Raw genomic sequence first — 17,335 nt, forward strand, 5'->3', positions numbered from 1 at the left:
GTTATCAGCTTAAAATAGATTGTTATGTTTTGTGTAAACCTCATGATAACCACAAAGCTAAAAACCTATACTACATACAAAAAGATGAAGAGGAAGGAATCAGAGCATACCACGACAGAAAATCATCTAAGCACAAAGGAAGAGAGAAAGAGAGAGCCCTAGCCGGTTTGGCTCAGTGGATAGAGCATCGGCCTGGAGACCGAAGGGGAGAGGAAGAGAGAAACACAAGTCTATAAAGCAGCAAGAAACAACTAACAAAATGGTAGTAGTAAGTTCATAGCTATCAAGAATTACACTTAAATATAAGTGGACTAAATTCTCCAATAAAAAATACAGAGTGGCTGAATGAATTTAAAAAAAAAAGACTCAACTATCCACTACCTACAATATTTCCCTTCACCTTTAAAGACACATAGACTGACAGTGAAGGATTCAAGAAAGGCTTTTCATGCAAATGGAAACCAAAATAAAGCAGGTGTATTTATACTTAGACACAATAGACTTTCAGCCAAAACCTGTAACAAGACACAGTGAAAGGGAGTCTATTCATCAAGAAGATATAAAATTGTAAATATTTATACAGCCAACATTGAAGCACCTAAATACATAAACTTATGAGGGGAGAAATAAACAGCAATATAATGATAGTAGGGGATTTCAATACTCCAATTTCAATAATGGTAGAGCAATCCAGACAGAAAATCAAAAATAAAACATTAGACTTAAATTGCATGTTACACCAGAAGAATTTAATAGACATTTACATTACATTCGATCCTACCACAGCTGAATATACATTCTCCTCAAGCACACATGAAATATTCTCCAGAATAGATAATGTTAGGCCACAAAACAGGTCTTAATAAATATAAAAATACTAAAATCATATAAACTATCTTTACTGACCACAGTGGTATAAAACAAGAAAAAAAACTGGAATATTCACCAATGTGTGGAGATTACACTACATGCTACTGAACAATCAATAGATTAAAAAAAAATCAAAGAGTATCTTGAGACAAATGAAGATGGAAATACAACACATCAAGTAGATGGAATGCACCAAAGTAGTTTTAGAGGGAAGTTCATAGCAATAAATACCTGTGTTAAGGAAAAGTCTGATCTCAAATAATCTAACTTTACACTTCTAGAAACTAGAAAAAGAAGAACAAATTAAGCACAAAGTTAGTAGAAGAAAGGAAGTAGTAAAGACCAAAGTGTAAGTAAATGAAACAGCAAATAAAAAGACAATAGGAAAGATTAGTGAAGGGAACAGCTGGTTTTTTGAAAAAATAAACAAAATTGACAAACCATTAGCTAGACTAATTAAGGAAAGAAGAGAAAAGACAAATACAGAAATGAAAGTGGAGACATTACAACTAAAACCACAGAAATATAAAAAATTATGAGACTACTATGAATAATTATATATCAACAAATTAGATAACCTAGAGGACACAACTTTCTAGAAACATGCAACCTACCAAGACTGAATCATAATGAAATAGAAAATTTCATTTGATTCAAAAATCTAAAACCTCCCAACAAATAAAAGAATTAGATGATTTTACTGATGAATCTTACCAAACGTTTAAAGAAGAATTAACAGCAACCCTTCTCAAACTCTTCCAAAAAGTAGAAGTACAGGGAACATTTCCAAACTTGTTTTGTGAGGCCAGCATTATACTGATACCAAAGCCAGACAAGTAAACAAGAAAATAAAATTATAGGCCAATATCCCTGACAAATATAAATGCACAATTCCTTGACAAAATATTAACAAACTAACTGGTTATAGTAGGCCTCAACATAATCAAGGCCATATATGACAAGCTCACATCTAACATCACACTCAGAGGTGAAAAGCTGAAAGCTTTTCCTATAAGATCAGGAATAAGACAAAGATACCTACTCCCTCCCCTTATATTCAACAGAGTACTGGAAGACCTAGCCAGAACAATTAGGCAGGTTAAATAAATAAACAAACAAACAAACAAACAGCATTGAAATCAGAAAGAAAGAAGTAAACTTGCCTTTATTTGAAGATCACATGACATATATATTAAAAAACCCCTACTGTCTCCACCAAGAAGCTATTAGAACATAAAAAAATTCAGTAAAGTTTCAGAAAACAAAATCAATATACAAAAGCAGCTACATTTCTATACATTAACAACTATTAGAAAGAGAGATTAAAAAAACAATTCCCTTGACAATTTCATCAAAAACAATAAATATGTAGAAGAAATTTAAACAAGGAGGCAAAAGACCTGTGCATCAAAAACTGTAAACTATTAATGAAAGAAATTGAAGAAGGCACAAATAAATAACAAATATTCCATGTTCATGAGTTAGAAGAATTAGCATTGTTAAAATGTTTATAGTGCCCAAAGCAATCCACAAGTTCAATGCAATCCCTATCAAAATTCCAATAGTATTTTTCACAGAAATAGAAAAAAAATTCGAAAATTTGTATGAAACTACAGAAGAGTTCGAATAGCCAAAGCAATTGAGAAAGAACAAAGCTGAAGGCATTATACTTATTAATTTCAAACAATAGTAATTAAAACAGCATGGTAGTGATAGAAAAATTACCCATAGATGAATGGAACAGAGAGAGCAGAAATAAATTCATGCATATATGGTCAATCAATTTTTGAGAAAGGACTGAAGAACATACAATGCAGAAATGATGGCATCTTCAATAAATGGTGTTAGGAAAAGTAGATATCCACACACAAAAGAATAAAATTGGACCGTTATCTTACACCATACATAATAATCAACTCAAAATGGATTAAAAACTTGGAAGTAATTCTGAAACCATAAACTCCTAGAAAACATAGGCCTAAGTTCGTTGACATTGGTATTGGCAATGATTTTTTGAATGTGACACCTAAAGCAAAGTCAACAAAAGCAAAAATAAATAAATGGGACTACCTCCAATTAAAAAGTTATTCATAGCAAAGAAAACCATCAATAAAATGAAAAGGCAACCTATGGAATGGGGGGAAAATTGGAAACTACATATATGATAAAGGGTTAATGTCCAAAATATATAAAGAACTCAATAGCAAAAATCCCCCAAATAACCCAATTTTTTAAAAAATGGGCAAAAGACCTGAATAAACATTTTTCCAAAGAAGATATACAGAAGGCCAATAGGTAAATGGAAATGTAGTCAACATTACTCATCATGTGAGAAATGAAAATCAAAACCACACTGAGATATCCACTACACACCTGTTAGGATGTCTACTGGCAAAAAGACAAAAAATAAGTGTTGGTGAGGACTTGGAGGAAAGGGTACCCTGTACACTGTTGGTGGAATGTAAATTGGTGTATCCACTATGGAAAACAGTATGGAGTTCCTCTAGAAATTAAAAATAGAATGACCACATGACCTAGCAATTCCACTTCTGTGTATATATCTGAAGGAAATGAAGTCACTATCTCAAAGAGGTATCTGCACTCCCATGCTCGCTGTAGCATTATTTGCAATATCTTATATATGGAGTCATATCATTTGATGTATCAGTGGATAAAGGAAATATGGTATAGATAGACAGTGGAATATTATTCAGCCTTAAAAAAGAAGGAAATCCCGCTTTTGCAACAACAGACATGGACGTGGAGGGCATTGTGCTAAGTAAAATAAACCAGATAGAAAAAGACAAATCTGCATGGTATCACTTATATGTGAAATTAAAAAGAAAGTTGAGCTCATACAAACAGAAAAGAATGGTGCAGGCTGAGTGGTGGAGGAAATAGGGAGAGGGTGGTAAAAGGGTGCAAACTCTCAGTAATAAGATGGATAAAGGTCGTAGGGTCTAATGTATAACATGGCAAACAATTAAAATTTGCTAAGAAAAAAGAACTTAAATGTTTTTACCAAAAAAGAAAAAAGAAGGTAAGTATAAGTGAGGTGAGGTGATGGATGTGTTTATTACCTTGAATGCGGGAATCCTTCTACAATGTATATGTATACCAAATCATCATGTTGTACACTTTATTTTTTTTTTACTATCTAACACATTTTATTTTTTTTTATTGCTTAAAGTATTACAAAGGGTATTACATATGTGTCTTTTTTCCCCCGCCCTTGCATGTTGTACACTTTAAACATATTACAATTTTATTGGTCAATAATATCTTAGTAAAGCTCAAAAAGTTTTATATAATTAAAAAATCCTTTGCCCATGTTGAATTGGGTGTATTGTTGAGTTGTAGAAGTTCTTTAGATATTCTAAATATCGGTGGCTTATCTAAGTATATGATTTGCAAATATTTTCTCCCATTCTGTGGATTGTCCACTCTCTTGAAAGTGCCCTAGATGCTTTCTTTATTATTTTGATGAAGTCTAATTTATTTTTTCTTTTGTTGTCATATATAAGAAAATCACCACGTCTAATATCATTAAGATTTCTTCCTTTGCTCTTTTCTAAGAGTTTTTAATCACTTTTAAATCATTGACTCTATTACAGATGACCCCTTATACTTTGACTCCACCTTATACTTTTAGTTTTTATGTTTAAGTCTATGATCAATTTTGAAATATATTTATAAAAATATGTTTTTATTGATTTTAGAAAGAGAGGAAAGGAGAGGGACAGAGATAGGAACATCGACGAGACAGAAACATCAATCAGCCTCCTGCATGCTCCCACTGGGGATCGAGCCCACAACCTGGGCATGTGCCCCAACCAGGGTGACCTCTGGTTCATGGGTTGATGCTCACCCCCTGAGCCATACCGACCTGGATTGAAATATTTTTTATATGATGTAAAGTAAGGTCCAAATTAATTCTTTTGCATATAGATATCCAGTTTTACTAGTAACAGTAGTTGAGAAAAACTGTCCTTTCCCCATTGAATGGGCTTATATGTGAGGATTTATTTTGGGGCTCTCTATTCTAGTCCACATCCATATGTCTGTCCTTATGCCAGTGCCACACTGTTTTGATGACTGTAGCTTTGTATGAAGTTTTAAAATCAGAAAATGTAAACATTCCAAATTTGTTGTTCTGTTTCAGGATTGTTTTGGCATTTAATAATTTTTCGAAGTGCATTCTAAACAGAGTTTATATGTTTATAAGCTATATGTGTCATGTATGAAGATTTATGCGAATGACTCCCATATTTATATTTTAAGCCCAACCTATACTGAGCTCTAGACTTGAAACTACCTGACAACTCCAGCATGCTTCTCAATATTAGCATGTCACAAACACAATTTTTAATCTCTTCTTTGAAATTTGCTTTTCCTGGTTTTGACATCTTAGTAAATATCATCACATCCTCCCCATAACCATACCCAACCTTTCAGCAAGTCCTGTTGGCTTTTCCTTCCAAATAGATCCCCAATCTGACCACCTCCACCCTTACTACCCTGGTGACAGTCATCATGTTTCCTGCAACCACCTGCCCAATCTATACTCTTCATAAAAGTCAGAAAGTCTGAGAAAAGATGAATTCTGGAATCTTACCTTTAATACGTTTGTCCAAGTATTCTAGGGCTATCCTAAACATTTGAATTAATGCAAGAAGTAATGATCCAAATGCTAGAGATCCTGTGTGATATCTGGGCAAAGATAAAATGAGAGTAAAAGTTAAGATATCTTTACTATTAACTAAAAGGATGTTAGTTAAACAGTTTTTTAGGTAAAAGGGATGTGCAGGGGAACTGATAGGAAAGAGCTTCTTACACCAGTAATGGTGAACCTTTTGAGCTCGGTGTGTCAGCATTTTGAAAAACCCTAACTTAATTCTGGTGCCATGTCACATATAGAAATTTTTTGATATTTACAACCATAGTAAAACAAAGATTTATATTTTTGATATTTATTTTATATATTTAAATGCCATTTAACAAAGAAAAATCAACCAAAAAAATGAGTTCGCGTGTCACCTCTGACACGCGTGTCATAGGTTCGCCATCACTGTCTTACACTCTCCTATCCAGATTGGTGAAGGTTTAGAGTGTTAAAACATACATATATATTCTGCCCTTTATCTACAAAAATGATACTAATAGCCTGTCAGCATAATATAAGATGTTTGATCTGAGCAATGGAGAGACAGAGCCAAGTTAATCCTTAATCTTTAATATGGTTTCCTCCCCTACCTCTTCTCTCTTGGAACCTATTATTTTTAGAAAAATAGGAATAGTGGCCTGGGCAGGGAATATAAAGTTGTGGCTATAAAACCAGACAGAGCTAATGAACATCCATAAATCTTGAATCACACTTTTGAGCTCACTTGTATCTTACCTCTTGAATGATAAGCACAAGATTGAATTATAAGTACATTAAACATAATTTGGAAAATAGACGTGGGGCTCAATGTGGTACTTACCGTATGGCTCGTCCAAATGCAGTAAAAAGTGGATATGGTGGGATGTCATCAGGTTTTCTCAAGGCCCAGTAATAAGAAGCAAAGGCACCAGCAAGGGCACACTGACCCAATGCAATGACAAAGTTTATCAGCCAGAGAAAGATAAATAGATTGAATATCTGGAAGGTAGAGATGTATTGGTAGTACAGGCTGTTTCCACCATAGAAAGCAAAGTTACACTGAGCACCAGGGCAAGCTCTGGACATTTCCGTTGTGTTAAAAATCTGCACTCAGAGAAAAACAACATGGATAATAGAATAGTAAATACTATTGTAAGATAACACCCACCCTGCCTTTTGTTTTGTGTACCCCCACCCCCACCTCCAGTTGCATGTCCTGTTCTTTTTCCATGAGCTTCTGCTGTTGTTCCTATTTTCAATCACATCACTTTATAGAATCCTTTAATGAGCTCTGAAAGGTATCTTTCCTTTTCTATCTTATGTTCATCCTCTTCACCCCCTTTAGTTTCACATTTATTAGTGAGGTTGTTGACAATACCTGCTTCTTGGGTATATGATAAAACAAATGAGATCAGGAAATAATAGAGCTTTCCTTCTATTTCCCCTCCTCCCCCCACCTTTTGCAGTGTTCTCCTGCTAACTCCTGACCCACTCTCCCCTTCTCCAGAGTGACCCCTCTCACTATACAGGGTCTCTATTTCAGGATGACTCCTACAACTGCTAGGTGAAATGTAGTAGTGAGCTGTATGGAAGTTAAAGAAGAGAGAATTTCTTTTACTTACGTCTGGGTCACAGGTTCTATTTTCATATTTACATTTCCCCTCTGGGGTTATGACTTTGTATATGGGTGTCCCTGATGTAGCCAAGTAACTGAATAAACTCTATTAAGGATAAATTATTTGCTGGTAAATTGAAAATAAATAGACATGAAAAAATGCAAGTAACTTAAATATCTTTTGAGAGATTAACTTCAAATAAGTTCTAACATTTTAATAAGTAGTCCATTCTTCCATTCTTCAGACCCAGAGTAATATAACATGGATCAGCTGCACTGAGAGGCCTCTTAAAAACAGTGAAATATATAGAAGCTTTTTAAGGTTATCACCAATGATATGTGAAGACAAAATAAAACAAAATCAACCATCTGACCTATAAAAGGGGAAATGCAATCGGGACACTGACACCTTTTCAGAGTTTGGCAGAAAAAAAATAATCAGTTATTTCTTTAGAATGTTCCTAATCTTCCCAGGATGAAAACCACTGAACTCCTGGTTCCTGAATAGTGGGTGACCTGAGGTTCAAATTGATAAGCTACCAAAGGATACACTGCTATCACCGCCCAGTAGCAAATACAGATTGAGAGCAAAAAGAAAGTAAAAACTGGATAAATTAATGTAGTAGGGACATATCCAATGGCTCTGAAATAAAACAAATAGTTGAAATTCAAAATGATCCAGTGTTATAATTTCTCTAATAACTTTTTATTTGTTAGAAGTAGAAATAAGACTTAGACTGGATTAATTCTAAGAACAGTGGTCATAACTAGTAACTCTCATTGGCTGATCATGCTGGTATATTCTTAGTTGGTTTTTAAATTTTATTGACTGATTGACTGATTGATTGTAAGTTAGAGACATTATTTTAATGCTCATGTTTGAATCCTGATCAAATTTCTCCAAACTTTCTCTTCTTTGTTTATTTCTCATAAAGATTTGATATATTACAATCATAACATTTCTTCCTTTTGATTAGATTCTTAGATTTTTTAAATTGAAGAGGACTTTGACAATCATCTCATCAAATGTGTGAATCACTCCCTAATTCAGGAATCTTTTTTGTACTCTCTCAAAATATGGTCATAAGCCTCTGGTGACCACACTTATAGCAAATTACTTGTATATGACACAACTCATTCTACTTCCTACCAACATATTAGAAAATGCTTCCTTATCTGCCTGCCTGTAATTCACATCCACTGCCTTCTGGAGAAGAAGTGGCCACCTTTTAACACAGTACTCCTTCCAAGTAACTCATCCTTTTATTCTGCAGGATAATCATTCTTTTGATATTTCCTCATAAGACATAGTTTCTGAAATGGTCACTAGTTGCCCTGTCCCTAACTACTTTTGAGCGATCTTTGCAGTATATGACATTGGATTAAATCCAACAGTGTTTGAGATAGCCACTGAGAACTCTGGTGGAACTATTTCCACTCCTAATGAATTGAAACATCTTAGATTCTTTTTAAATTTATTACCTTCTCCGCATCACTGGTTGAGCTACAGTGTTGTTTCCTTTCTCCAGACACTACTGTTAAGTGAATTATTGAGCATCCCTTTGTTTACTGTATACTCACACACATTTATTCCAACTCTTTTTTTTCCTTGAACTATCAACCTGTCACAGTTGTATTGGCCCCTTAACACACACACACACACACACACACACACACACACACACACACACACACTCATATACACATTAAGAGGCATAACAGGGGGGCAAGTAACAGTGAATTGCACAATATCATATTATCTTCAAAATCCAGACAATCAGTAGTTTTCAGTGACTAATGATAGGGCTTCCATTATTGTGGGAAGGAGAGAGAGTTTAATTTATCAAACTGCAAGTTTGATAATTTGGTCCTGAGTCATTAACAACGTAGTTTCCATCATCTTAAATAGAGAGTATGATCTGTGGGCTTTCTTTGTTTCTTCCATGCATCATTCAAAAGTTTAAAGTACTATTCTCAAGTCACCTTTTGGAATAGTTTGGAAACTATAGGTGTTATATCCCAGCATGAATTTATGAAAAATTTAGTGTTTATTTTATAGCATTTTAAAAATAAAAATGGCTCTGAGTATAAAGTTTTTCTAAATTAAGAGGTGTTGGTACAAAATATATAGTCTAGTACTGCTAGGATCAATTATTCTTTCTATTGGCAAATTTTGTCATTCATATGGCAATGGTAATAGTATGTAATTGACTTTCTAGAATAATGGTGGTTTAAAGTTCTGCAAATGATCTCAGCCATTAATATTAATATGTGACTCAGTATGGGAACAATACAACATGCAATATAACTGTTACATAGCACTTTATTGCCTAGTTTCACATATGTTATTCTCCTACCATATATTTGGTGTTTTAAAAACGTGCTAATATATAGACTAGACAGGTTTTAACCTTACTTTACCCCATGATAATTGAGGTTTTAGGGAATATTGAAGGACATGTTAGCATGACCTTTTAATAACTGGCTGTCTGATCTCAAACAAGTCATCTTAAAGGGAAAGCAAATTTCTTTAACAAGTCTTCTTAAAGGGAAATTAGTCTGGGGCAGCTACACAATAGGCAGTGCCTGGCTGGGCTGACAGATACACTCTAGGCGAGTTTTTCCATCGGGGTCTTACTTGCTCCCTTCCTTCAGGAGGGCGATGGAGATGCGGATCCGGTCTCTCAGGAAGATCAGCAGGAGGATGACAAGCACTTCAAGGATGCTGAGGATTACCACTTTAAACAGAAAAAGAAATCAGTGTGCAGCACAGATCAATCCCCAAAACAAACTTCCTCTGCAGAAGTTAGGACTGAGCTTCATGGTTATTTCTGCCAACTCAGACACTTCATTGTTTCAGCCAATCTTAGAAATTCACTTTCAAAACCCACAAGAAATGCTAAGAAATCTAGATGAAAACCTTTAGCTGAAGTTTGAACAACTCAACCAGACAGACTTTATGTATGGAAACATTTCGTGCCATTTGTAGCAATGGGAAAACAGGCATGGAAGGAAGGAAGGGCTGCCTTAGGCAACTCTTAAATGTTTCACTTTTTTCCCCCTTTATTGATTAAGATATTACAAATGTGTCCTTATCCCCCCAATGTTCCCTCATCCCCCCAATCCTGCCCTCATCCTCACCCTCACCCTCACCCCCCTGCTTTAACTTCACTGAGTAAGAGATCATTACAGAAGAAACTTTTTGTCTGCCCTGCTCACAATGCCTCTTTTTCTTGTTGTTGTTGCTAATCCTCACCCGAGGATATTTTCCCCCCATTCAGAGTGGAAGGGAGGGGAGAGACAGTGAGAGGGAAATATCGATGTGAGGGAGACACATAAACTGGTTGCCTCCTACACGTGCCTCCGCTGGGCCCAGGAGCAAGCCTGCAACCGAAGTACTATGTGCCTTTGCCCAGAATCGAACCTGAGACCTTTCAGTTCTCTGACTGAGGCTCTATCGACTGAGCCATACTGGCTGGGGCACAATGCCTCTTAATTAATTGACCTTGCAGATTTATATAGCAGGCTTGTGGCTGCCCACATTTTTATTCTGTGACTCCACATGGCCACCATTGATGGTATCAAGTTTTAAACACAGTCCATCTAATAAAAGTCTCAGAATTAGGACTAAGATATTCTAGGTCAGTTTTGAGTTAGTTAATAAACTTCTTGAACTAAGAGTTATGCAAACTTAATAAACTATGTCAAAACTATCTTCATGTGAGGTAAATAAATCTGCAAAGAAAGAATAGAGTGTATGCGGAGAGACAGAGAGAGAGAGGAGGGGGAAAGAAATCTTGGGTTCTTTTTTGGCTTTTGTTTCCTGGATCTAGGTACACTTGAAATCATCTTTCTGTTTTATTTTTTAGTTTGGCAAGATACTTATACATTCTTATAAAAATACCTCTGCCTTGGCCCTAGTTTGCTCCAATTTTATTTTATTTTCAGCTATCTTGAATTACTTTCTTTTTATTTGAAGCCAAATAGTCCTAATTACTATACTTCCTCAATTCTAAAACATACCTTTAATTTAGTAATATCTTTTTAGGAAAAGTAAAGAAATCCATCATTAAATATCTATTCATTAATTATAAGATGCACCCTGACTTCAGAGATGTTAAAAAGTGAAAAGGTATGATCTTAAAATTAAGAAAATATATCACTGTAATCTGAAATTACAAAAGAAACTTAATGGAAAGTTAATTAAAATTTCCACCTGTGAAAGAATCTATTCCATAACACACTTCCTAGAGAGTTATTCTGCTGATGCATGAACACCTCTCCACTGACAGGGCACTCATTATTTTATCCTACTCTTATACCACTAATATCCTGATGTTACATCACATATCATTTAGTATTTCCAAGTAAGTGGGAATATTTCAGTAATGTATCATTTTGCTACTATAGCTTTTTTTTAGTTAAACTGTGTATTGATGTTTTCATGCACATTTGATTCTCTTAAAATAGAAAAATGAGCCCAGAATTGTGAAGTATAGCCATAATAAGCTAAAATATTCTTTGGACAAACTTAAGAATATGAGATCTACCAGAATTGCTTTATATTCGAAATTGCATTGATAAGAACACTGCGTATTAAACTCTACCTTTATGAAATTACATGTTCAAAATGGTTATATTAGAGAAATTTAACTGTCTTTTGAATTTATATAATACATTCCTTCCTTGTGTTTGAATGAGAAAAAACAATATAAACACAATTTTTTGAGACCCTATAGAGAAGCTGGTATAATTATAACTTCACAGAGGAGGACACTAGGATAATTAATAGTAGAAATGAAAATACAACTGTTTCTTAACACAATCCAAGATTCATAAAAATTATATTATTGTTTGTATAACTGTTTCTGTCAATTCATGTAATCAAATGTATGCACTTGTCTCTGGCACCTAGAACTTTGTCCAAACACAAGTCATCAATTAATATCTGATAATTGGATTATGAAAGCTGAGGCTCATTTGAGGAAAACTTAGCATTTCTAGACTTGAAAATAAAAGCAAGCTCTGTATTTTCCTCAAAGTCCATCTCTTAATTTTCCAATAGCAGATTCTGATAAAGTCAATGATGTTTGTGCTGAGGTCCTTAAGGGACAGCAGTGGGAGGACCACAGAACCTGTAACTAAGATTCATGTGAGGGTTTCAATACATAATGGATGAGATTTGTCATCTTTAGAAATGATAGCTAACAGTAAGTGGGTTGCTGAGGAGATATATAATCACTTCAAATTCAGGGAAAGTGATTAGATGGGGATGTAAATTCCAAGATGTCTGATTTTTACAGTTAAAAATGACTATAAATGAAACAATTCTTCGGCAACATAGTTGAAAAAAAATGGGTTTGTTATGTGAAGAGAACTAGTCTGATTAGAGCCAGAAATGGGAAGCCAAAGAGCAAGGGTTTGGTGTTCTCATCCAGCACTGACCAAGGAAAAGAGAACAGCCCAGCCAGTGTGGCTCAGTGATTGAGCATCGACCTATAAACCAGGAGGTCATGGTTTGATTCCTGGTCAGGGCACATGCCTGGGCACTAGGATAATTAATAGTAGAAATGAAAATACAACTGTTTCCTAACACAATCCAAGATTGGCTCAATCCCCAATGTGGGGTGTGCAGGATGCTGCCAATCAGTGATTCTCTCTCATCATTGATGTTTCTCTCTCTCTCCCTTTCTTTCTGAAATCAATAAAAATAAATAATGAAATAAGACCAAGACCAAGGAAAAGAGAACAATTCCATTGGGTAGACAAAGGAATCTGGTGGGGGCTTCTGTGCAGCAGGGCTAAGTCATCAAGCTTGGCATGGGCCTGAAGGAAACAGCTCTCAAAGCTATTTGAGGCCCTCTGCTCAAAAAGCTCCTCATTAGCAATCTTGGTCCCATATGCTTTGACCCCAGGAAAGAAGTGTCCAAGACAGTCAGGGAGAGTGTAAAAAAAAAATAGTGTAAACCTAAAAGTATAAACAAATAAAATGGCACTCTGGCGACTATGTGAGCCTATACAAAAGCCTAATGGCTTTTAGGTGGCACGGCAAAATCAAATTTATGGGATGGAACCCGGACCTGGAATCAGGATGCCCCACCAAGACACTGACCCCTCTGAGCCCCTGGGCTCCATTACCAAGCTTCCTTGACCATTTCTTACTTGGCTTTCAAACTTCAACAATATAAAGATGAATTTTCTTTTAAAGCAATATGTAATTAGAGAATTTAAAAAAATTTTGATGAAAGCACATGAATCTCTGAAGTGCAAAGAATATTATAATAAAACCATTCTAGCCGAAACCGGTTTGGCTCAGTGGATAGAGCGTCGGCCTGCGGACTCAAGGGTCCCAGGTTCGATTCCGGTCAAGGGCATGTACCTTGGTTGCGGGCACATCCCCAGTGGGAGATGTGCAGGAGGCAGCTGATCGATGTTTCTCTCTCATCGATGTTTCTAACTCTCTATCTCTCTCCCTTCCTCTCTGTAAAAAATCAATAAAATATATTTAAAAATAAAAATAAAAAAAAATAAAACCATTCTAGGAATATAGGTTTAAAGCCATCTCTGAAATCATCTTGCTTTAAAATTTTGTTAATATGACCCTTAATGAATTTGATAATCTGAATAAATAGTTCAAAATATAAATTTATTTACTTATTATTCCAATTCCTATAATAAATAGTTTAAAATTCCTGTTATAAACATTTTATTTTTTATCACCTTTTTCTTTTTTTTAAAACAAGTTTGAAAAATCAAGCATTTGTTTCCTTTTAAAATACCTTTCTTGAATATCAGGTTAATGGCTATAAACATCCACACAAAGCATTTTAAGTTAAAGGCAAAAACTTGAAATCATTGTCAAATAATGTTTCCTTAGACTATAGGATAAATCCCACTCAATGACTTTTCCATTTACTGTAGCTAGTAGAATTATAAACACATTTACTTTAATGATATTAATGATAAGTGTGTTCAACAGGTTACGCCAACCCAAGCTTTCCTTTAGACAAAAATATGCTTTCTCATTATTACAATTTTAACAAAACCACTTTTTAAAATCCACTCACTAAATGCAAACCATGTTTGTTTCAGTTGTAAGTACATGCTTATATCAGTCTGAATTCCGAGGTCATATATAGTTAAGTGAGAATTGGGGCGTTCCTGAAGATTCCTGTACTGCTGGTAACAGTGCCATATTCCTTGAAAAAGAAGGAAAAAAAGACTAATATAAAATGTTATTTTCTGAAATATAAGTTATACACTTACAACACATCTACATGTATTTGATCAGCATGGTTATTTCTACAAAGGCAAGATTCATATTTACATAGTAAATATTTTATGTTGGTCTAATAGTCTAAATATGCTACTATATTCAATATCAGAGTTTTCAGTGTTTGTTTGGATGACTGTGGCAACATTTGGCTTTAAATGTCCTATTGACTAGAAACAACCTTAATGCCCATCAGTAGGGACTGGTTAAATAAGTTATGGTATACTTGTACAGTGGAATACTATATTCCCTTATAAAGAGGAGAAAGTCTAATGATATTAAATAATTTCTATGATCTTTTGTTAGGTGAAAAGAGCAAGGTACAAAATGACAAAATGTCTGCTATAACTTGTATTATAAGAACAATTTATATATATTTTTTCTTGTACACACATAAAGTCTCTCTGGAAGGATACACAGAAATATAATATTTTTTGCTTGCAGGAAGAGAAATTTAGTGACCACAGAATAGAATGAGAAGGAAAATTTTCACTGTATAAACTTCATACTTTTTGAACTTTGAAGCATGTGAATATATAATCAACTTAAAAGGCAAATTTAAAAATTCATTCAAATTGAAAAAAAAAAGCCCTTTTCAAATTTTTTTTTGATAGTGAAGTCATGTCTTCATGGAACATCTAAAGCATATTCTTATCAAAGTTTGTGTCTAGGCAAGGCAAACAGGGACTAACCATATTTTCTCCCAAACTCTATATTTTAGACTCTACAATGACTTCTTTTTAAAAAAAATTTCTTTATTGATTAAGGTATTACATATGTGTCCTCATCCCCCCCATTGCCCCCTAACCCCCCCACTCATGCCCTCACCTCCCTGTTGTCTGTGGCCATTGGTTAGGTGTATATGCATGCATACAAGTCCTTTGGTTGATCTCTCCCCCTTACCCCTACCTTCCCCTACCTTCCCTCTGAGGTTTAAATGATCTAGATAAAGTGGTAGTAAAAAGAAAATAGAGTTAAGAGGTCCACTAATTTTAATGACCACTGGGTCTGGATTAGGTCCATTGGAAATGTCCCAGGAATAATGAAAAAACACACACCACACACAGCTTTTTGAACCCCTAACTATAAACAAACAGATCTTTTTTTTTTTTTTTTGTAGATATAAAGTGAAGGGGAGAGAGAGAGAGATAAGACTAAACTAGAAGGTGAACTAAGTAGAACTTTTCAAAATAAAATAATTAATTGTTAGATTAAAATTAAATTGATAAATTAAATAGCAAATTAGAGAATTAATGAACTGAAATTACCCAAAATAGAGCAGAATGTGGAACAGGGACAAAATATGATCATGTGGCTAAGAGGGATAGACAATAGCTTGAGTAGGCCCTGATATATATCAGTCATATTTGAAAGTTATTGGGTGAGAATTTTCTAGAACTGATGAAATATATAAATTCATAGATATAAGAAGCTCTAATTATACCAAGGAGAGTAAGGAAAGAGATATCCATATCTAGTCATACATTCTTTTATTATTTTCTAAGATATATTTTTATTTATTTTTAGAGAGAGAGGAAGGGAGAGGGATAGAGAGATAGAAGGATTAATGAGAAAGGAACATCATCGATTGGCTGCCTCCTGCACCCCTACTGGGATCAAGCCCACAACCTGGGCATTTGCCCTGACCAGGAATCGAACCAGTGACCTGTTGGTTCCTGGACTGACACTCAAGCTTTGAACCACACCAACCGGGCTGGGCCATACATTCTTTTATTTGTTCATTCAACAAATGTCAATTGGGCAGCTACAGTGCACTGGCACTATTCTAAGCTTTGGCAATAAACAGACAAAGTAAACAGACAAAGTAAACAGACAAAGGTTCTTGCTAGCCTGAGGCTTACAGCTTAAGTGATTATCTATTAGAAAGTGATATTTGCTATGGGAAAAGAAAAAAGTAGAACAGGTACAGGGGGGATTGAGAGTATCCTGATAGGACAGGAGTACAAATTGGAATATTAGTAGGGTAGACTTTTTGAAAAGAGATCTGAGAAAACACTTGAAGGAGGCAATGGAATTAGCCATTGGAGATAAGGGACAAGTTCCAAATAGTGAGTATAGCTAGAGCAAAGGCCCAAAGGTAGGAGTGTGTTAAAGAAATGGCTAGAAGGCTGGTGCGGATGGGTGTTCTGAGTAAAAGGGAGAATAGCAGGAGATGAAGTCATAGAATTTTTGGATGGCCAGAGACTTACAGATTTTACTTTCCTTAGGGGATTTCCTTTATTTCCTGTAAGCTCATCAAAACAATACACTATATGAAACAATCTATATTAACTAGAGGCCCAGTGCATGAAATTCATGCACTCAGGGGGTAAGAGGGTCCCTCAGCCTGGTCTGCGCCCTCTCGCAGTTCGGGAGACCTCAGGGGATGTCCAACTGCTGGCTTAGGCCCACTCCCGCTAAGCCAGCAGTTGGACATCCTTAGCTGTGCTTGCCAGCTGTGAACCTGGCTTCTGGTGCACTGACCACCAGGGGGCAGCTCCTGCATTGAGCGTTTGCCCTCTGGTGGTCAGTGCGCATCATAGCGACCGGTCCTTCCACCATTTGGTCGATTTGCATATTAGCCTTTTATTATATAGGACTAGAGGCCTGGTGCAAAAAAAATTGTGCACTCGGGGGGAGGGGGGTCCCTCAGCCCAGCCTGCGCCCATTTGCAGTCCAGGACCCCTTGGGGAATGTCCCATGTTGACTTAGGCCCACTTCCCGGGGAATCAGGCCTAAGCTTGCAGTCAGACATCCTTCTGGCAGCCAGGGAGCCCTCGGGGGATGTCTGACTAAAGGCTTAGGCCCCCAAGGGATCGGGCCTAAACCATTAGTTGGACATTCTTAGTGCTGCCACGGAGGTAGGAAGAGGCTCCTGCCACCACCTCTGTGCTGGCCAGCCATGAGCCGAGCCAGCTTCTGGCTGAGTGGCACT

General features: G+C 35.7%; 1 protein-coding gene across 2 annotated transcripts in view; it reads right to left on the minus strand.

Moving 5' to 3' along the window:
• Nucleotides 1-17,335, minus strand: part of SLC44A5 (solute carrier family 44, member 5) — a 310,282-nt gene that overhangs the window by 16,646 nt on the left and 276,301 nt on the right. For both annotated transcript variants that reach the window (XM_005871925.2, XM_014544352.1), the window contains exons 11-16: nucleotides 14,195-14,326; nucleotides 9,766-9,865; nucleotides 7,678-7,770; nucleotides 7,135-7,222; nucleotides 6,354-6,616; nucleotides 5,486-5,580 (exon numbers count right to left, since the gene is read on the minus strand). In XM_005871925.2, coding sequence (XP_005871987.1) covers nucleotides 5,486-5,580; nucleotides 6,354-6,616; nucleotides 7,135-7,222; nucleotides 7,678-7,770; nucleotides 9,766-9,865; nucleotides 14,195-14,326 — 771 coding nt within the window. The remainder of the gene's footprint in view (nucleotides 1-5,485; nucleotides 5,581-6,353; nucleotides 6,617-7,134; nucleotides 7,223-7,677; nucleotides 7,771-9,765; nucleotides 9,866-14,194; nucleotides 14,327-17,335) is intronic.

The sequence above is a fragment of the Myotis brandtii genome, unplaced genomic scaffold (genome assembly GCF_000412655.1).
Source record: "Myotis brandtii unplaced genomic scaffold, ASM41265v1 scaffold36, whole genome shotgun sequence".
Taxonomy (NCBI): Eukaryota; Metazoa; Chordata; class Mammalia; order Chiroptera; family Vespertilionidae; genus Myotis; species Myotis brandtii.